We start from the raw sequence: 21,440 nt of genomic DNA, 5'->3' as shown, positions 1-21,440 counted from the left end.
AGCGGCGGGCGGGGCGGGGCGGAGCGGCGGGCAAGCCAGCGGCGGGGCGGGGCGGGGCGGGGCGGGGCGGGAGCCGCGCGCCGGGGCCTGGCCCGACCGTCCGAGGGGACGCGCGCGAGAGCCGACGATGGGCCCCGCGGCGGGGCTGGCGGCGCTGCTGGCGGTGCTGGCGCTCCGCGCAGGGGACCCGGCAGGGGCCGCGGCGCGGGGGGACACGTTCTCGGCGCTGACCAGCGTGGCGCGCGCCCTGGCGCCCGAGCGCCGGCTGCTGGGGCTGCTGCGGCGCTACCTGCGCGGGGAGGAGGCGCGGCTGCGCGACCTGACCAGGTGAGAAAAGGCGCGCGGGGGCCACAGAGGCGCCTGAGTCGGGGAGACTGAGTCAGAGGGCGAGACCGAGGCACCGTGCTGTAGGGGGCGGGTGTCTCAGTCTCGCTGTCACTCAGCGGGGGACCTCAGACCCCGCTTGAGACTGGGTAAGAGCCTCACTAGACCGTGAGGCTGAGACACTGTGTGGCCCAGTGTGACCGTCAGGCCAGTGTCACCCTGTGTGGGACCCCCGAGACACCGTGGCATGAGGTAGTGGGGAAGCAGACCGAGCGTGACCTCAGGGACGCTGTAGCACACAGTGTGGAACCTCGAACTCCGTCGCACACACCCAGTAGCTCCCCAGACCCATCCTCACACGGCCAAGTTGATGCGCTGTGGAAAAGTGTGGTCCGGAGTGACTCAGGCCGAGTAGGAGGACCTGCCAAGGCACGGCGTCAAGCGGTGTGGGCCCCCAGGCTCTGGGTCACAGAGCCACAGCTCGACGGCAAGAGTGAGAGGGAGAAAATAACTGTGTCGCTGTAGCCACGTGTGTGACCCAGAGAACTGTGTGACTCTCTCAAACACACGAGAAATCATTTAAAATATGAGAAAACTGAATAGGAAGTGACATTCTGTGACCATGTGTGAGATTTACATGGCTTTGGGACTGGATGGGCAAGACATTATGGACATCTCAGCATCACTCTGGATGCTGTTTGTACAGCTCATTATATGAATAATGCTTCATGTTCGTTACCTCATTCAACACCGGTGTTTGCCTATTATGAGCCCCACACTGTTCCAGGCAGTGGGGATAAAATGGTGAGCAAGCCGCAACCGTGTCCTCAAGAAGCTTGAGTCCCTAGCATCATGACTGTTAATCAGAGATGTCCATTGTCTCCTTTGCTTTCAACTTTCCCTTCTCCTTCCACATATAAGAGCTCTCTAAATTCTAAATACAAGATAACTGAGATTTAATATGTGTATATTGACACCTAGAAAACACTAGGGAAAACCATACTTGATACTAGAGGATACCGAGTGTAGCACACACAAGCAGATGCTCAGCTAATACTGTTCGCTGCACAATCAGCAAACTCTAGTGCTACACACTGCGGCATAAAATACTATAGACTTGGCACGCTGGGGCACTGTAATCATGTATTGACTGTCAGTGTCAAACTATGAAAAAGGAATGACTGTATTATGTGATACGTTGTGTTTGGATATGTGTTGTGTCTTCTTTGCTCAGGACATGAAGAAGCCTACAACAGTGCTGTAACCACATTGCTATCTGAATATATTAATACAGGTCTTACATCATCCGGCCCTCTGCTGAGCTGAGGCAACAGAGAGCTGTCTCCCAATGTACTGCTGATAAAACTGAGCGAGTGTATGTGAGAGTAATACTAAGCGAGTGTATGTGAGAGTAATACTAATTCTGGGGTGCATGGGAAGAAGGCGTGTGGGACACTATGGCTGTATGAGAGAGCTCCTGTTGGAGAGAATCAGGCTGTGTGTGGAAGTGTGTGTGAAAGATCTTGTTTGTTACTCAATGGTGACTGAATGATGATGTAATTTGGTATATGCACTTAAGTATGTAGCTTACATATAAGCAGTTATATGTGTGTTTAAATTTACTATTAGTTTGAAATAGTGTGAATATATACACATGCACACACACAAAATACATGTGTGTATTATAACAATAAAAGATGATAATTTCAATAATTCTTGTCACTCTTCAGGGTTTCGTAGTTGCCCGGTGTTTTATGGGTCTACTCTATAAAGCAAAATGTTTTAATTCTGTTCTTAGTCCACATGCATCGGAGTCTAGGTTTATTGGTGGAAATAAAAGACTCGTCTCTTTGATTTGAGATTCCAGCAAGTTCCCTGCTTATCCATGTGCTCGTTCTCATACCACTAATCTCTTTATTTGGGTGGCTCCGATAGAGATGAGGGGGTCAAGATCCTGATGCTGAGCCTCTCAGGGAACAGGTTCAGAACAGAGGGATGGCACTGTGGATCAAAGCGACTGGTGGAGGGGGTGGGGGGCGCTGATGCTGGCCTCCTTTACTGTCTCATTACCATTGTCACAGAACCCTAATCTCATTTGCTTCTTTTTTTTAATTTTTTTTGTTATGTTAATCACCATACATCATTAGTTTTTGTTGTAGTGTTCCATGATTCATTGTTTGTGCATAACACCCAGTGCTCCATGCAGAGCGTGCCCTATTTAATACCCATCACCAGGCTAACCCATCCTCCCACCCCCCTCCCCTCTAGAATCTCATTTGCTTCTTACACACAATGCTTTTGAAATAGGTTTGTATGACTCTCTCAAACACATGAGAAATCATTTAAAATATGAGAAAACTAAAGTTTAGTTACCCGAGATTTTACATCCAGTAGGTAGCAAATCCAGGACTAGGACATAGTTCTTTTGATTGTTTCTTTCTGTCATGCCATGAGGTCCTTACGGCTTGCTTTATCTGATGTGCCAGGATCCAGACCAAACGCCATAACTACTGAGGTTTTATGAACAACTGGAGTACATAGTGGGTAAGAGTCTGGATGCAGGAATTTAACAGACCTCTGTTTGAATCCTTGGCTCTGACCTTGGGCAAGGTCCTTTACCTCTTTAAGCATTAGTTTCCTGATTTGTAAAATGATGGTAATGATAGCACCTACGCCACAGACATGTTGGAAGGATTAAGTACCATGTAAAGGCATTTATCATTTTGCTTGGAAGGTAATAGGTGCTCAACAAATGTTAGCTCTAACTCTATGATTTTTTGTTTATTTTGAGACTGCCTGGTGAAACTAGACCCCACCTTTGGCTCTAAGCAGTCACTAAGATTGTGAGAGCCCAGATAATAAAGATTCAGAAAAATTCTAGATCCTCTTCTCCTATGAGTTATGAACATTTAAGTTAGAAAGTTTAGTTTGATATTTTAGAGACTGTCTGTTCTTTAGTTGATGCTCTAAAACCTAGTGAAATGTTTGCTTTTTAAAACAAGAATTTTGGCAGTTCTGCTCATTTTCCTATAGTCCCAATCTGGTGATCTAATGTAACTTGAGATGTTATTTCTAAGGGCCTCAGTTGATATTCTTCTTTAAATTTCTAAATTTAGAAATAAAATATTTTGGGGATGCCTGGGTGGCTCAGGCGGTTAAGCATCTGCCTTCAGCTCAGGTCATGATACCGGGGTCCTGGGATCTAGCAGAGGCTGCTCCCTGCTCAGCCGGTTCTCCCTTTCCCTCTGCAACCCCCCATGCTCTCTCTCACTCTCTCAAATAAATAAATAAAATCTTAAAAAAAAAGAAACAAAATATTTTTCAATGTTGAAACTACTCCTTACTCCCAAGTTAATGAATAAAAATTTTACTAGTTATAGTATATATATATATATATATATATGTATATACACACACACACATATATAGTTATGTACTAGTATAGTGTAAATACTAGTTATATGTATAAATATACTAGTTGTATGTATATATATATATACATATACTAGTTGTATATGTATATATATACACATATGTATATATGCTGTACATATGTATATGTACATACTAGTTGTATGTGTGTGTGTGTATATAGATATACAGATATATATAGTTAACCCCTAGCTTTTTTTTTTTTTTGCTGTTGCAGTTTAAAGAAACTACTGAGAAAGAGTAATAGCAGCAGCAATAATTTTTGTGTTATGAATTAAGCATTCGGAATGTCTCAGAAGAACTGAGACAAAGCCATTTCTGAATTCCCAAGGAGAAACATATTGAATTAAAATAGCCTATGTACTGCGGCTGGATAACCTATCCAGGCTATCCTTAATGCAGGACTGGGTTGCAAATTTTATGTGCAGATTCTTTTTTTTTTTTTTTTTTTAATTGTTATGTTAATCCCCATACTATGTGCAGATTCTTGAAGCAAGGATCTGATTTTCCACTCTCAGCAACATTTGTTAAAGCAAAAAGCCATTTAGGAAACCCTGAGGTTTGAATTCAGCATCCAGCAACTCGGTCTCTGAAAACCAGCTATTTGCTCAGAGGCTGGGAATAGGGCCAACGTTTGGATTCCAAACCAGTCTCAGATATCTGTTGATAGGTTTTTTTCTTTATGTGACAGAAAAATGATGTATCTGAACGCTGAACTGAATTATGTGCTGCTGTAGAGATCAAACCCCTGCCCTAAATAAACTGACCCCATAATACAAAGTGCGATGTGAAGAGAACAAGGAGCTAATGCTTTTTTTTATTCTTTTTTTTAATTTTTTTATTTGAGAGGAAGAGAGACATGGAGAGAGGAAGAGAGACATAGAGAGCACGAGCAGGAGGAGGGGCAGAGGGAGAGGGAGAAGCAGACTCTCTGCTGAGTAGGGAGCCTGACGTGGGACTCGATCCCAGGACCCTGGGACGACGCTTAACCAACTGAGCCACTCAGGCACCCAAGGAGCTAGTGCTTTTGATACGCTGGAGGACTTGGGAAAAATTTTCACCTCTCTGCCTTGCTTCTTTCCTCTGATGCCTGTTAAACATTAGTCCTCAAGCACCAAATGAAGAATCTATTTATTCAGTTATGGAAAAGATGATGGAAAGAAACAATAGAATGGTCATGCTGAAAGGATCCGTAGAGATCTTCTAGACTAGACCAGTTCTGTTATATTACAGAGGAGCAAACTGAGGGATAGTTGGCAGCCGGGTCTCCTCCCGATCCAACTGTCTAATAAAATTACTGCCCACTCAGCCTCAGTTGTCCTTGGATACTTACTCTTCAGGCTGGATTCAAGCCCAAGTCTCTGCTTGTAAGTGTTTTCATCTAGCACTGGAATATCTTTCACTAAGTAGTTCCATATGGAGCTGAAGCAGGAAGTAATGGGTAGTAAAAAAAAAAAAAAATCCCACACCCTGGAGGCTGGTTTAGTTTTTAAAACCCTAGAGTAGCCGCTGCTCTCAAGGCACCTTGTTTCAGGGATCAGAGACTCCTTGGCCTTGACAGGGTTCTCATTTCCTCCCTGGGGCACCCAGGCCCAGATTCTTGTTCCTTAGTTTATGCTTGAATTGAACCCTGGGCTCCCTGGAGGCACCTGGAGGCAAGTCATCTTCTATTTCAGGCTCCACCCTTGAGAAACCCTTAGGTCAGACTCAGCTTCAAGGGAATGAATCCCCCCATCCTGCCACTCCCTCTGTTCTTCCTGTCATCCATTCTTGCTCACTGAAGTCTTCCACTCTGGCCAAAGGACTCCTATAGTCTCACCGCTCTCGAGCACATGCCTATAAATCCATATCCTCTTCACTTTGCACGTACTTTTTTCTTTTACTTCCATTGTTGTTATTATATTGCTCCTGAAGTTAATAATTTTAAAACAAGGAAAAAATTTTCAGAGGGCATCCCTAAAACTCTTAGGCCTGCCTTATTATCATCAATAAATTGTAATAATGTTAATCCCGATAGTGCGTTAGAAATGGAATAACTGTAGTATGCCAGGAAAGGAAACAGCATCTTTTGCTGATGTGAACACTGTTGTAGGACATCTGAAGAGGAGAGAAATTAACTAGAAAGGTGATCACTTCTGGTCCCACCATTTCTGGCCCTTTTCTACACACGTCGGCAAGCCAGAGAGGCCGGACGCCTGCTGGACAACCCCATGTCTACCTCCCCCATTACAGCCACCAGTTTGTATGGACTGCTTCCTAAATATCTCCCTTGAATCTATCTGTCCTCTGCCCCCACTGTCATTATTATGGTTCAGACTCTCCTTACTCTTGCTTCCAGTTTTGAACTGGCCTCCAGACTGTTCTTTCTGTCTCCGGTCATCCCCACTTCTGAACCCCGCCCTCTCACAGATTCATATACGTAAACATATCATAGTGTATCCAACTCTCACTGAAAACATTTTGGTGGCTCTTAATTGCACTCAGGGTAAAACCCAAATTCCTCCGCAGGGCCTGTGAGGTGCTCCTCCCTTGTCCAGTCTGATCTACCCATCATCCTCCGGATACACTGGGGCTCCAGCAGTACTGAACAGCTTGGAACTCCCCTCCCATTTCTCTCTGTCCCTTCACGTATGTTGAACCATCTCTGCCTGCCTCTTCTCCTTTCCTCCTTATTTGCATCCACCCATCAAGTTTTGGTGTATTATCGCCTCTGTGAAACCATCTCTGACCTGCTCTGGCCAAATTAATTACCCCCTCTCCTTACTGCCCCCTAAGCCTTGTTCTTAAATCTGGTGTTGCATCTGTTATATAATTATTTGTGTCTCACCCACTAGTCCATGAGTCCTTGACACCAAGTTTATTGTCTTATTCGAAATCCTGTTCCTAGCTCCTAGAAGAATGTGTTTTAGTTACTCTTTCATAGAAATGTGTGTTGGATTTAGGTATAGAGCAATGAGAAAAACAGCTCTCTTCTTGTTCATGAAATTTTCAAGCATTGGACTCTGTCTTGCCTTTTCATCCCCAGCATCTAGCACGGAGTCCGCCATCTAGCAAGTAACCAGTGTAGACTGACTTATTAATGAACACATGTTTGTCAAGCCACTGTGTTTTTGTACATGTTGGTCCCGTTGGCTCAAAAAATATTCTTCCTATGATACAGAGAAGATGAGCATGGGCCCTGAGCAAGGATGACAAGCTAATTCGTGAAGCGTTCTATATTTTTTGAATCACTGTGATGTACGCCTGAAACTAACGTTAACACTGTGAGTCAACTATACTCAAGTTAAAAAAAACAAAACAAAAAACAACACCTAAAAAAAAAAATTCTTCCTCCTATTTTGGTTTAGTTCCATGGAAACAATATGGCAAAATCAGCTGAGAACAAGCTTCAGAGTCAGGAAGATTTGGGTTCAGATCTGGTTTTGTCACTAACAGTGTGGCCTTGTTTCAGTTTTCTCTCCCTTCAAAACGGGCGTGATAAAATCTATTCTGAGGGTTGCTGGGGATATTAAATGAGACAAAATATATATAAAGCACTTAGCAGGATGCCTTGTACGTGGTAAAAGCTCAGTAAGTAGCAGCTATCAATCGTTTAATCCTGTAGGACTCAGATCAAGCGCCATTTCCTCCAGGAAGTCTTCCCTTACACCTTCTAACTCCCACCTGGGTTAGGGGCCCTGCCTACAAGTGGCTGGAGCATTACATAGCATTATAAGCTCACTTCTCTCCTAGCCGGTATCACAATTATTGCGATCAATTTAACAACATTTTTAAGCTTCTACCAGATTCTAAGTATTGATTATAGAGTGATGAGAGAAAATATTTTTTGGTTTGTGAGCTCCTTGAGAGCTCCACCCTGTCTTGCCTTTGTCTCTCTAGCATCTAGCGTGGTACCTGATGTACAGTAATTGACCAGTAGAGACTGACTCATTGAATGAACAAGTGAATGGACCTACTTCTGTTGTCTTGAGTTTTCATATTCTTTGTGCTTATTGGTTAGACTATTATGTGAATCGCAAGGGGTTCATGTTTCATTTTTAACTACTCTGAATGTACATACCCCATGTCAGCCTTTGCTAGGGGCAGTGGCTATATCAGTAAGTGAGATCATTCTCCTCTCTTCCAGATTCTATGACAAGGTGCTTTCTTTGCACGAGGATTCTGCAACCCCTGTGTCTAACCCTCTGCTTGCATTTACTCTCATCAAACGCCTACAGTCTGACTGGAGGAATGTAGTACATAGCCTGGAGGCCAGTGAGAACATCCGAGGTAATGAGGAGGAGGGCTGGAGGGTAAGAGAAGATTCTATCTCCTGACTCTGGAAAGGAGAGAGATTCTGGTGGAATGTGATGAAGGGTCATGAAGTGGGTAGGTATTACTCCATCTTCATAGCTTTAGCCATTATGAAGAACTAGGTACTCTTGTTAATATGTCTATGTGATTGTATGTTAGAAAGCACTTTTGGGGCATGCGACTCTCGATCTCGGGGTTGTGAGTTCCAGTCCCACATTGGGTGTAGAGATTACTTAAAAATAAAATCTTTAAAAAAAAAAAAAGTGCTTTCATGCCCATTACCTCACTTCTTTTTTTTTTAAAGATTTTATTTATTTATTTGACACAAAGAGACACAGTGAGAGAGGGAACACAAGCAGGGGGAGTGGGAGAGGGAGAAGCAGGCTTCCCGCTGAGCAGGGAGCCCGATGTGGGGCTTGATCCCAGGACCCTGGGATCATGACCAGAGCCGAAGGCAGACGCTTAACGACTGAGCCACCCAGGCACCCCCCATTATCTCATTTGATTTTCACTACAACCCTATGAAGAAGTACAGGTTATATCATTCCATTTACATATTTGTCTAATAATTTCTATTTTATTAAACTATAACGTGATCTGTAGCAAGGTCAGTTTCCTAATTTATTCTACTTTGTACTTGAAGAAATTTGCTGACTTTGGGGAGATTAAGAGGAAGAAGAATTATCCCCACAAAGGGCAAGATTCCCAGAGACAGGATGGAAACACACACGTGTGCTTTAGTTTTTATTCTAGAGCTTATGTTCCTCATTCAGAAGATTGTATTAAGCATCCACTCTGCGCCAAGAGCTGTGCTGGTCATGGGGAATAAACACACATAAAACATGATCTTTGCTCATGAAATATTTGGACAGGTGATTATGGCTTGCCTGTATTAAATGCTCACCACCTGCTTTTGAGTGGTGGATTGGTGTTTTTACTGCCCCGACAGCTCTGAAGGATGGTTATGAGAAGGTGGAGCAGGACCTGCCAGCCTTTGAGGACGTTGAGGGAGCAGCAAGGGCCCTGATGCGGCTGCAGGATGTGTACATGCTCAACGTGAAGGGCCTGGCCCGGGGCGTCTTCCAGAGAGTCGTCGGCTCCGCCGTCACTGACCTGTACAGCCCCAGACGGCTCTTCTCCCTCACAGCAGATGACTGCTTCCAAGTTGGCAAGGTAACAGTATCCAGAGAGAGAGAGAGAGCGCCAAGTGCTCAGCCCTCGTTTCTTGTGGATGAAATAACTATATCCTGATTGCTTTTACATGCTTTCAGTCCTTGCAGCAAACTTGGAAATTTGGTATAATTCCCCATTTTCAGATGAAGAAGCCGAGGTTCAGACACGGTAAATAATCTGCCCAAGGTTACACAGTTTTAAGTAGCAGAAATAAATTTTGAACCTGGGTCTTCTAACTCTGAATCCCATGCTCTTTCCATAATAACTAAGGTGATCACACACGCAGGACACTCTTGAGAATGAAGGGAGTGTTATTAGTGGTTATTTGTTACGGCTGGATGACAGACATAATTTGGGACTGAGCTGGGAAAAATGGTCCTGGGGCCACCCTAACGGTAGCACCCTGCACGCAGATGAACGGCTGGGTGGAAAGGAGAAGCAGGGTTCAAGGGTGGGGAAGGGGAGAAGAGGTGGAGATGTGAGGTAAGGTCACAGAAACTCAGCCTCCTGAGACTTTCTGGAATCCCTTGCAACATTTCCTAAGCATTTAGAAGTATTAGATTAAGGTAGTGTCAAAAAGCTGAGGCCATTCACTTTCACATTACTTGAGGAAATACACTTCAGGAACCTTCCATATGAGATATTTAACTGATCTTTGATCATAACTTATAAGCACATTTGAGGTCACTTTACAATACACTCTTTGGTAGCCTTTGCCATAAGAAGTAATGGAGTAAATCCTTTTTAATTTTGAAGACGTGTATTGTAAGAAAGTGAATTTTCCCAGCCCCTGCAGTATTCATTAGCAGATCTGAGAGTGCGCCTCATGTGCCCTGATGTGGGCCTCAAGTTTTAGGGATCAGTCTTCCAAATTAGTGCAGGGTGGGTTGTCCTAAGCCTCTCTATGTACCATTCTTCCTTCTCTAAGATCCTGAATGGAATCAGAGCTTAATCATCATGTTCATGACTAATTTAAATTTCAGCCAGGTAAAATAGTTCCGTGTATGGTACCAATATATGCTTCATTCGTGAGGCCTTTCTGAAACTAAAACCGTATGTTGAAAATTCAGTAAGTCCCTTCCTGAAAGCCTCACTGGCAATCTTTATTTCTGTATTTATTTACTTATTTTAAAAGATAAAATATTTCAAATATAAGAAAACTACATAAAATAATACAACAAGCGATTATATCTATAATTGAGATGAAATAGGTTAAAATTTTGCAACGTTCATTTCAGATTTTTAAAAGAATTTACATAAAACAGAAGGCATTAAAGTTAGTATTAAAAAATGAATTTACATATAGCTCAATAAAGCCCCCCTCCTCTTTCTTCTCACCACTCTCCCGACCCCTCCATTCTACTCTACCCTTGCCTCGGTGCCCAGGAACTGTCCTGAGCCATACAATATGTATGTACTATCCTGAGTCCAGCTTCTTTCAGCACACTGGATCTGTGAAATTTACCCACCTTGTTGCATTTATTAATAGTTCATTTCTTTTTATTGCTGAGTAGTATTCCATTATATGAATATACTACATACTGTTTATCCAGTCTCCTAGTGATGGATACTTGGATTGTTTCCAGCCTAGGCTACTGTGAATAAAGCTGCTATTAACATTCTTGTGTAAGTCTTTCTGTGGACAGTTGTTTTTATTTCTCTTGAATAAATACCTGGGAGTGGTATTGCTGGGTCAAAGAAGAAGCTTCAATAATTATTAACATGTGGCCAAATTTATTTCATCTACATGTCTCCGATTTCCTCCTCCAAGGATTATTTTAAAGCAGATCAGCCTTTCTAGTTTCTGAAATTCTTAGTTGTCTAATTGTACTACCCTACTGCCATGTCTATTGACTCTTGCTCATGGTTGATTATTTCCTGATATGGTTTATTATGTTTGTGAGCTTATTTTTAGCAGGACTTTTTTCCCCACTAAAAGAATCTCTGTGACTGGGGTTGTGGGAATATCATTCCAAAGGGTTCTGGGTTTTCTTCTTCCAGGTACTCTGGTGGTAATACTGGCCTTAGATCCTTTTTTTTTTTTTTTTTTTGAGTACATTACATCTGCATGATTTATTTTATAACTGGAAGTTTATGCCTTTTGACCCCCTTCACCCATTTCACTTACCCCCTACTTCCCACCTCTGGCAACCAATCTGTTCTCTGAATCTATAGGCTCGGGTTTTTGTTATTATTGTTTGTTTTTGTTTTAGATTCCACATATAAGTGAGATTGTATGGTATTTGACTTTCTCTGTCTAACTTATTTCACTTAGCATAATGCCCTCAAGGTCCATCCATGTTGTCACAAATGGCAAACTTTCCTTCTTTTTTATGGCTGAATAATACTCCATCGTGTGTGTGTGTGTGTGTGTGTGTGTGTGTGTGTGTGTGTGTATCACATTTTCTTTATCCATTCATCCATCAACGGGCACTTAGGTTGTTTCCATATCTTGGCTGTTGTAAATAATGCTGGCAATGAACATGGGGGTGCATATATCTTTTTGAGTTAATGTTTTCATTTTATTCAGATAAATACCAGAACTGGAATTGGTAGATCAAAGGGTAGTTCTATTTTTGATTTTTTGAGGAACCTCCATAATTACTTTCCACATTGGCTGCACCAATTTACATTCCCGCCAACAGTGCACAGCACTCTTTCTCTTTCTTGCCAGCACCATTTCTTGTCCTTTTGATAACAGCCACTCTAACAGGCAAGAGGTGATATATCATTGTGGTTTTGATTTGCACTGACCTTAGATCCATTATTATATTGATTTTTTGGCTTGGAGTTTCCTTAGCTATATGAAGAATGCAAATTCAAACCTTAAACTCATGTGAAGCATAGGCTCAAGATTGTGAATATTTTTTTTTTTTTAAGATTTTTTTTTTTTTTATTTGACAGAGAGAGAGACAGCAAGAGCAGGAACACAAGCAGGGGGAGTGGGAGAGGGAGAAGCAGGCTTCCCGGCGAGCAGGGAGCCCAATGCGGGGCTCGATCCCAGCACCCTGGGATCATGACCTGAGCCGAAGGCAGACACTTAACACCAGAGCTCAGACACTGAGCCACCCAGGCGCCCCAAGATTGTGAATATTCTAAGGAGACATTTTGTTTCCCCTAAACAACATCCAGACAGAAACAAACCAACTTTCTTGACTCTTTGCAACAGTGGGTAGATTTTTTCTGGTCCACCCTTTCCTTTAAGGTATAGTTTTTCATGGATTTCAGTTTTATGAGTGTGTCTTCGTTCCAATTCCTAGGTTTTGGGAGGCCTAAGGAGAGCTCATAGTCTGTCCTCATGTGGGCATTATAACCAAAGGTTGCTAAGTACCAAGATTACTAAGACTAACACCCGCCCCCATCCTAAGCAGCTTCAGCATCTGCTCTTAAGCTTATTAGCTCCTTTTTTTTTCTGGTACATGGGTATTTTCCATTCTTTCTTGAAAATATGTCATAAAATATTTATTATATTTTATTCAAAAGTTCCAAGTCTTTTTGTTTGGAAGGATTCCAGTTATCTCAATCTACCATATTTTTGGGACTTGGGAAAACTTAACAAATTGTTAACTTAGTAGAAAAAGTTCAGTCATTTTGATTGTTATTCTTCAACTCAACCTTTTTACAAAAAGGAAACCTGAGGATCAGAGAAATCACATGGCAGATGAATGGCAGACCTGGAAGAGCAGCTGATTTACTGTTTAGACTGCAGTTTCAGTACCTCTAGGTTCTGCCCTGTCTTTCTGCTGGTCTGGAAGTTAGAGCAGAATTAGAATGTTTTGTAAGAGTGCTTCCAACTCTGTGATTTTATAATTCCATGCTGTCTCCAACATCAACTTCCAGGAAATACCACCTGCAGTGCTGGTATTCTAGTTAACTGTAAGCTGTTAGGAGACAGGAGCAAGGTCTAGTACACGTTGCCATATTCCTGCCTTCCAACATTTAATATAGAAAAAAAGTCACTGAGCTCTTCGAGCATTCCCATGTGGATCTAATATATTGTGTTGCAGTTATTGATTTACTCCTGTGCCCCTCATATGACTGTAAGCTCTTTAAGGTCAGGGATCACCAGATACATTGCAAATACTCAGTAAATATTGAATAAATGAATGAATTCAGTCAATTTCTCACAGTGCTACCGGCAGTATCTTCTTAAAAACACGACACTCACAACTCTTATTAGCTTAGCCCTTGCTACCTTTTGAAGTTCATTTCCTGCTTCTCTTCACCTTAGGCTATAACCACAGTGTCCAGCTTGAACACAAGCTTGCTTTTGGCTTCTGTTTCTGCCATTCCCTCACTTTAAAATGTTCTTCCTCTCAATCTCTACTCATTGAAATCCTTTTCTTTCTTCGGGGGACGCCTACCTCAGATGCCACTTCTTCCACGAAGCCTTCTGAGATTCCCAAGTCTCTCCCTTCTCTGCCTCCATGACATATTATGCGTATTTCTTTTGAGTATTCATGCATTCTGCCCAGTATTACAGTTAATTGAGTTCCTATCTTTCTTCTCCCCAGATTATGAATTCCTTAAATGCAAGAACCCTCGTGTCTTCTCTACATCTAGAACAATGCATTGGATATAATGGATGCTTGATAAATTGGATTTAAATGAATTTGAGATGAAAACTTGCCTTCTTATGTTCCATCGGCCCTCTCACTCTTTGTCATTTTCTCTCCTCTACCTGTGGATTCAGGCTTAATGATGGTACTTATATTACCTACAGGTGGCCTATGACATGGGGGATTACTACCATGCCATTCCATGGCTGGAGGAGGCTGTCAGTCTCTTCCGAGGATCTTATGGAGAATGGAAGACAGAGGATGAGGCAAGTCTAGAGGATGCCTTGGATCACTTGGCCTTTGCCTACTTCCAGGTAGGGGAGTAAGTGAGGCTCACTACTTTTATCACAATAAATATAGTGCTTTATATCTGCTTGACAATTTTCTACACATTTTCATGTCTCTCAATTTATTTCATCTTCCCAACAGGACCAAATGTGAGTCAAGCAGGGCAGTTGTTTTATTATTTCCATATTTCACATGTGAGTAAACTAAATCTCCACAAAATTCCTAACTTGTCACGAAGTTCGTAGAGCTGGGATTAGCAGCTCTTTCCAGCGCCCTGACTGCTTGAAAACCATCGTCTTCCACGTAGGAGGCAGGCTCCCATCAACAAATGTCTAAGGGGTTCAGAGTCGATGTAGATCACTCTTTTGCACTGTCAGCAACTCCTATCTCTTCACAGATGTTCTGTGGTGATATTGCCAATATCCAAGGAGAAGTTTGATTGTTATTGTCGGGGCCCTGGGCAGGCTGTCCCAAGATGGGCACTTTGGCATAAAAATTACTTTTAGTTAAAAGTAATCAAAACCCAGCAGATGCAGGAAAAGCTCTCTGCCTCCCTGCAACTGCCTAAGTCTATGTTGGAAAGGAGAGCCTGTAACAGGAAGAGAGCTATTAACAGAGACTCCCCTTTACCTAAGGAACTTATCTGCATAATAGGGTAACCATGTTTTTCCAAACATCTCCTTTCACTTTCTTGCTGATGAGCTTTCTCCCCTTTGTGTCCTCTGGCTCTACCCCTCTCCTTAGCTCATTGAAGCTTCATGTTGCCTCATCGTCTTTGGAATTTTGTGTCTGTGTGGATTCCCCATACATATGCCTACGAAATTTGATTTTCTCCTGTTAATCTGTCTCATGTCAATTTAATTCTGTGTCCATCTAGAAGGACTATAGGGCAGAGGAAGCTCTTCCTCCCTGACATTATCCTCTCCCATCTGCAACTGGGTCCAACTGTAACTATGACTAGTGTCTGGCTATCGAGCTGGTGTCTCTCAATTCCCTCATAGTATAGCTCAGTGCCTCCTCCAGGGGTTGCTTTTTCTTGGCACTTGACCTATGAGCTGTTGTAGATCCTCTCGTGGAAGCTCATTTCCCTAAATAGGGGATCTGCCATCATTTTGTATAGCTAATCCATTTCCCACCAGAATTGTATAGTCTTCAAGAATAGGCTGGAAATATAGCTTACAGAGCCAGTTCCTTAGAGTTTCCAAAGCTAATAAACTATTTCTGCTCCCTACATTCCTTTCTCTTTCCCCCTTTTCCTGAGAAAAGGGAGGAGGACATGGGTGGTCCAAACCCACATGTTGCTGCCAAAACAGATTTATTCTCAAAGTAGCAAATGGGCCTGTTCCTCTCATGGTAAGTGGGTCTTTGTTGTAAAACTTTCCAGGGTGCTCTTCCTAATGCGCCTGCTCAATTGCTCCATATTAAAGGTGAAATAGAATCACTGTGGTACAACAAAGGGCAAGATGAAATTGAATTTTAAGAGAGGAAGAAAATGGAGGATTGACATGGAGACTAGGAGAGGATAAACTAAAGCAGCTTACCCTGAGAGAGATTTTTATTTTTATTTTTTTATTTTTTTTATTTTTATTTTTTTAAAGATTTTATTTATTTATTTGACAGAGAGAGAGATAGCGAGAGAGGGAACACAAGCAGGGGGAGTGGGAGAGGGAGAAGCAGGCTTCCCACAGAGCAGGGAGCCTGATGCGGGGCTCGATCCCAGGACCCTGGGATCATGACCTGAGCTGAAGGCAGATGCTTAACGACTGAGCCACCCAGGCGTCCCCTGAGAGAGATTTTTAAATGCAGCACCTGAGAATGGGTTTTGGCTTTTTTCCCCTGTGATGACTTAGGTTTCTCCTCTGCTCACTGGTAGACTCTCCCTTTCCACAATTGTGCTTTGTCTGGTAAATTTTATTCATCTCACAAGGCATAGCTCAAATGTCACCTACTTTGTGAAGCCTTCCTTAATTCTCCTCAGACTTCTCAGACTCCTTCTTTGTGCTCTTACAGCACATTTTTTTTACGTGACAGTACTAGAACACATCAAGCATTGTCTCATAGACAGTTACGGTCCCCTTTTTAACCCTTGTAAATTTGAGATAGATGTCCCTCCATGGATCTTTCATTATCATATACAATATATGATATATATAATTATTTATGCCAGGAAAATATTAAAATATGTAATATATATCATGTAATATATAATACTGTATATTATATAATAGTTTTTCATGATATATTTTAGTAAAAAATTATTTCAGTCATTGTTAACGAAAGACAGTTGTGCAGGGATTAAACCACAGGCTCTGAAGTCAGACTGACCTGGGTTCAAATCTGTGACAATTTGGGCATTTTACTTAACCTCCCTGGACCTCAATTTTATTATCTTTAAAGGGGGAATAATAATGATGCTGTTAGGAAGTGGGGGAAGGAAGGGAGATAATTCTTCTTGAATCTTCTGAGTTCTTGGCTGAGACCTCCCTGTAAATAAAAAACAGATTAACAAGAGGAAAAATAAACAGAAGTTTATTACACGCATACCTCCCGTATACATGGGAGATGGGGCTGGGCAATGAGGAACTCTTTGAAGTGTCCTAAGCCGCCACCTTAAATACCATTTCCAGCTAAAGACAATAGAAAAAAAGGTGTGGGGGGAGGCCAATTTTGGGAGGGTGACCAGGAAATGCAAACAAGGTTGTTCGCAGATTTAAGTGAGCTTTCTTCATTGATAAGATTCTCCTGTGATTCAAGGGGCGCCTGGGTGGTGTAGTGAGGTTGACTCTTGGTTTCAGCTCAGGTAGTGATCTCAGGGTCGTGAGATTGAGCCCTGTGTTGGGCTCCACGCTGGGCGTGGAGTCTGCTTGAGACTCTCTCTCCATCTCCCTCTGCCCCCCCGCCCCACATGCACGCGCACGCTCTCTCTTTCTCTCTAAAATAAATAAATATACCTTAAAAAAAAAAAAAGATTCTCCTGTGATTCAGAGTCATCCTTCTTTTCCAGGTACATGGAGGGAGACGCTCCTACAAATGGAGGGTTCCCTTATAAATGTAAATTTCTATCACAAAAGGGTAACTTCTCTGGTTTTCAGAGCTTCTCCCATGTCTGCCATTTCTCAAAATAATTAGCTCGAAATCCTTGTGCCAAAGAGGCATATTTTGGGATAGCCTATTCTGCTCCCCTTCAATGCTTACCTCAAAGGGTTGTCGTGAGGATTAAATGAGCTAATACATGTAAAGCCCTTAACACCATTCATGACATGTGCACTCAACAAATGTAAGCTGTTATTATATTATACACTACAGGCGTAGGTTCGCCTTTTGCATGTAACATTATTTAGTGTACATATTTCCAAAGAAATTTAACTGGGACAGCAAAAGTAATTTTGTTCTTTTTTTTTTTTTTTAAGATTTTATTCATTTATTTGAGAAAGAGAGAGAGAGCAGGTGGAGGGACAGAGGGAGAGGGAGAAGCAGACTCCCCACTGAGTAGGGAGCCCGATGTGGGGTTCGATCCCAGGACCCTGGGATCATGACCTGAGCCGAGGGCAGACGCTTAACCAACCAAGTCACCCAGGCACCCCAAAAGTAACTTTGTTCTTGATAAAATATAATTTTATCTCATGAAAGAGCCCTTGAGTTTTAAAAATATGTAAAGTTGTATTTTAGTTCTCTTCATCTCAGAAGAATTTGAAAAGCTATAACCTTGAGTTCATAATCTGACATTATAAGATATCAATACAGTACTTAACTATCCCTCTGTTAAGTATGGAACAGAATAACTAATGGTATTAAATAAGTGCAAACAATCTATGTCCAGGTCATCTGTGATGTAGCTTCTAGGTGGAATGAAATGCAGCTATTAAAAATGCTCATTCTCTTGCATACCCACGTTCATAGCAGCACTATTCACAGCAGCCAAGAGGCAGAAGCAACCCCAAGTGTCCACTGAGGGATGAATGGGTAAACAGCATACAAGGGACTAATATTCAGCCTTAAAGAAGAAGGAAATTCTAGGGGCGCCTGGGTGGCTCAGTCAGTTAAGCATCTGCCTTTGGCTTAGGTCATGGTCTTGGGGTTCTGGGATTGAGCCCCGTGTCGGGCTCCCTGCTCAGCAGGGAGTCTGCTTCTCCTTCTCCCTCTCCCTCTATGCGCTCTCTCTCTCAAATAAATAAATAAATAAATAAAATCTTAAAAAGAAAAGGAAATTCTGATACATGCTACAACATAGATGAACCTTGAGGACATTATGCTAAATAAAATAAACCAGTCATAAAAAGACAAATACTGTATGATTGCACTTATATGAAGTATCTAGAGGAATCAAATTTATAGAGACAGAAAGTAGAATGATGGTTGCAAGGGGCTGAAGGAAGGGGGCAATTGAGAGTCGTTTGTTGGGTACAGAGTTTCAGATTTGCAAGATGGAAAAATTCTTGGGATTGGCTGCACAACAATGTGAATATAGTTAACATTACTGAACCATACACTTAGAAATGGTTAAGATGGTAAATTTATGTTATGGGTTTTTTTTTTTTAAGATCTATGTGTACATTTGAGAGAGAGAGAGGAAGAGAGTACAGAGGGGCAGAGAGAGATGGAGAGAATCTCAAGCAAATCCCATGCTGAGTTTGGAGCCCCATGCAGGGCTCAATTTCTCAACCATGAGATCACGACCTGAGCGGAACCATGAGTTGGACACTTAACCGATTGTGTCACCCAGGCGCCCCTATGTTGTGTGTTTTTTACCACAGTTAAAATATGCCCTCTCTGAAGACTATGAAGTGATATAAAAAGTCCGCCTGCTAACAATGTAGAGTGAAACAATCAGGATATGAAAATGTGTAACAAATACGACTGTTAACTATGTACACTCTGAGTCATCTAAAGTGCTTGGAGCCCCTGGGTTTCAGCAGAGCATTTCTTTTTCCCATTTCTCATGTTTCATAGTGTGCTTCTTGTTGCTTTTATCCTTAAACATGAATTTTTAACATGCAAAAATGAAATGACCAGAAGGAAATACAATTCTATCAGTTCATCATTCCTTGGCGCCCAGGGCAGGATGGCAGCCCACCTACAATGGGTTCTGTTCCTCAGTTTGTCTGGAAAGCCCCTGTGTACTTCTGAGCTTGTGTAGCTCAAGGTCGAATGGTGGTGGCAGGGAGAGGTCATTACTATGCAGTGGGAATGTTTCAGGTTTAGTTCTTCCTTTGCCTCCCTCTCACTACCTTTGTCGACTCTAGGAAGGACTGAGCCTGGAGAACAAATTATATTTTTACTAGGGCTTTTATAGTTCCATGTTAAGCTTAATAATTAAGTATACCAAAATAACAACACCCTGCAGTTATGTGGTTTTGCATGCTTTAAGATTTGAGGGCACTTTAAGAAAGTTTATTTTCATTTATTTTTCTACCTTCCCCGGTAAGGGTGGGAATGAGTCATTTGTAAATGAGGACACTGAGGAGACTTGAGTTGCATTAGGGCTGCAAATCCTGAATTAGGACTGAGAACTTCTACATTTCTAGTCTGCTGCTCATTTCAATGAGTCTTATTGTCTCCTGGTGGTAAGAGTATTTTATAGTTTTTTGTTTTTTGTTTGAATCCATTTAATGATTTGGTCAAAGGAGATATCCTCAGTGTAGTTAACTCCTCCTTTCCTTTCTTTCTTTTTGTTTTATAGGCCGGCAATGTTTCATGCGCCCTCAGCCTCTCCCGAGAGTTTCTCCTCTACAGTATGTAATGATAGAAGATGAATGAGCCACAGCGCTGATTTACTGGGAAATTCCTTCTGCTCCTGGCCCTTAATCCCTGCAAGGACGAGACAGCCATGTGTTTTTATTTCTCTAATTTTATAATCCAAGCCACATTTCTAATTTTGGATCGAATCTTTCTTAGCTATTGATCAGTGCATCAGGGGGAAGTTTTTTGGTCTGTGGGAAAATGCTAAGAAGGTATCAATCTGTCCCTTTGCTCTTCCACTCCCAGCCGGGAAAAAGGCCAGGACTGGGGGAGGGGTGTGTGTGTGGCAAATGAGATCAGTGAGAGCTGTGCGTGCAAGGAGAGTGATTCTGTGGGATGACTGATTTTGGCTGTTTCCACAGAGATAGCAGCTCTTCCCTTTAAACCAGAGCCCACGTGGCTGACAAGCACCCTGCTCAGTTAGTGTGGGGTTCAGCTTCGACACTCCTCCCAGGGCACGTCACCAGAGTTAAATGGGAGGGAGATTTCCTAGCCTAGCTCTCTGCTTGGATATTTTTAGTGAAAATTTTGGTGGAAGCTGGCTTCCCAGGTTTTCCTTTAATAAGATACTGAGATACTAAAGTAAGTAAATAATCACTATGATATTTTAATATAAAGTATTTCACAGAGGACTTCACAGTTGTATCGCTTTTTACTGAATCCATTTAGTAACATTATTCCAGTCTGATAATTGGGCTAGCAGTAGGATGTGGAAGTAGCCAAATGATCTGGAAACATGTGGGCAATTACTACAGGCAAAATGATAACCCAACCCTTCTCTCTTTCTTTATGTTTGCTCTGTTAAAATCTCTACCTGTCCCAGAGAACCCAAACCATGTGCAGTTATAGGTGGAGTAGGACACAGCAAATTGGGATTACCAGTTCCATTTCTGGCTCTGCAGTATTTTCACTGGGGTTTTGGGCTCACTGCTTCTATTCTCCCAAACTTCATTTTGCCTCTTGTTACAAAAAGGATGGTAACTTCTGTCCCCTCTTTTGCCAGGGTGGTGGTGGTGGTGGTCGTGGTAGTTAGAGGCACACTGAGCTCCTCAGAGAAAGATGCTTTGGGAGCACTAGAACAATCCAGCATGTCCTTCTGAGAGGCACTGAAACTCAGGACAGAGGCTAGCCGGCCATGGGGAGCTGCTAGCCCAGGGGCATCTTACAGCCACAGGGGGCACCAACAGGTGGGCACAGATAAGACACAAGACCTCTGTGGGAACCCGGGCTAGAACCAAAGTCTAGAACCCCTCCGTCTCATACTGCACTGTTCTGTATGTTAGGCCAGTTAGGAATTTTGAAGGATCTTGTAGATTGGGGAATGGATTAGCTTTCACTGCTCCAGCGAAGAATAGGTTGGGTCTCTCTGCTATAGGCTTTGGCTCTCTGGACTTCTCTTTCATTGCATTTACGGGTTTCATTGTGAGTAGTTATTTAATGTAGCTTTTCTCCATTAGGCTCTAAACTCTGGGAGGTTAGCCTCTAGCACAGTATCCAGTACATGGTAGATGTTCCCTGAAGATGTACTGAATGGGTAAATGAAGGCAGGAAGGAAGGAAGGAAGGAAGGAGGGAAGGAAGGAAGGAGGGAGGGAAGGAAGGAAGGCGGGAAGGAAGGAAGGAAGGCAGGAAG

The 21,440-nt window shown here is 42.5% G+C and overlaps 1 protein-coding gene and 1 non-coding gene across 9 annotated transcripts in view; both read left to right on the top strand.

Annotated features, from left to right (window-relative positions):
* The first annotated feature begins 112 nt into the window (after nucleotides 1-112).
* Nucleotides 113-21,440, top strand: part of P4HA3 (prolyl 4-hydroxylase subunit alpha 3) — a 38,698-nt gene continuing 17,370 nt past the window's right edge. For 7 of the 8 annotated variants that reach the window (XR_004302116.1, XM_032427044.1, XM_032427042.1 and 4 more), the window contains exons 1-5: nucleotides 113-327; nucleotides 7,883-8,025; nucleotides 8,999-9,222; nucleotides 13,946-14,095; nucleotides 19,750-19,801. Coding sequence is in view for 7 of the 8 variants with exons in the window: in XM_032427044.1 (XP_032282935.1) it covers nucleotides 128-327; nucleotides 7,883-8,025; nucleotides 8,999-9,222; nucleotides 13,946-14,095; nucleotides 19,750-19,801 (769 nt within the window). In the remaining variant the exon portion in view is untranslated. Of the gene's footprint in view, nucleotides 328-6,629; nucleotides 8,125-8,998; nucleotides 9,223-13,945; nucleotides 14,096-19,749; nucleotides 19,802-21,440 lie in introns of those variants that run through there. The other variant, XM_032427047.1, reaches the window with a different exon arrangement.
* On the top strand, nucleotides 6,878-6,979 carry LOC116646594. Its single transcript, XR_004302143.1, has one exon. It is a non-coding gene; the product is annotated as a U6 spliceosomal RNA (small nuclear RNA).

This window comes from Phoca vitulina, unplaced genomic scaffold (assembly GCF_004348235.1).
Source record: "Phoca vitulina isolate PV1807 unplaced genomic scaffold, GSC_HSeal_1.0 scaffold36, whole genome shotgun sequence".
Taxonomy (NCBI): Eukaryota; Metazoa; Chordata; class Mammalia; order Carnivora; family Phocidae; genus Phoca; species Phoca vitulina.
The sequence above is the reverse complement of the archived record's forward strand: the minus strand, read 5'-3'. Positions and strand labels throughout refer to the sequence as shown.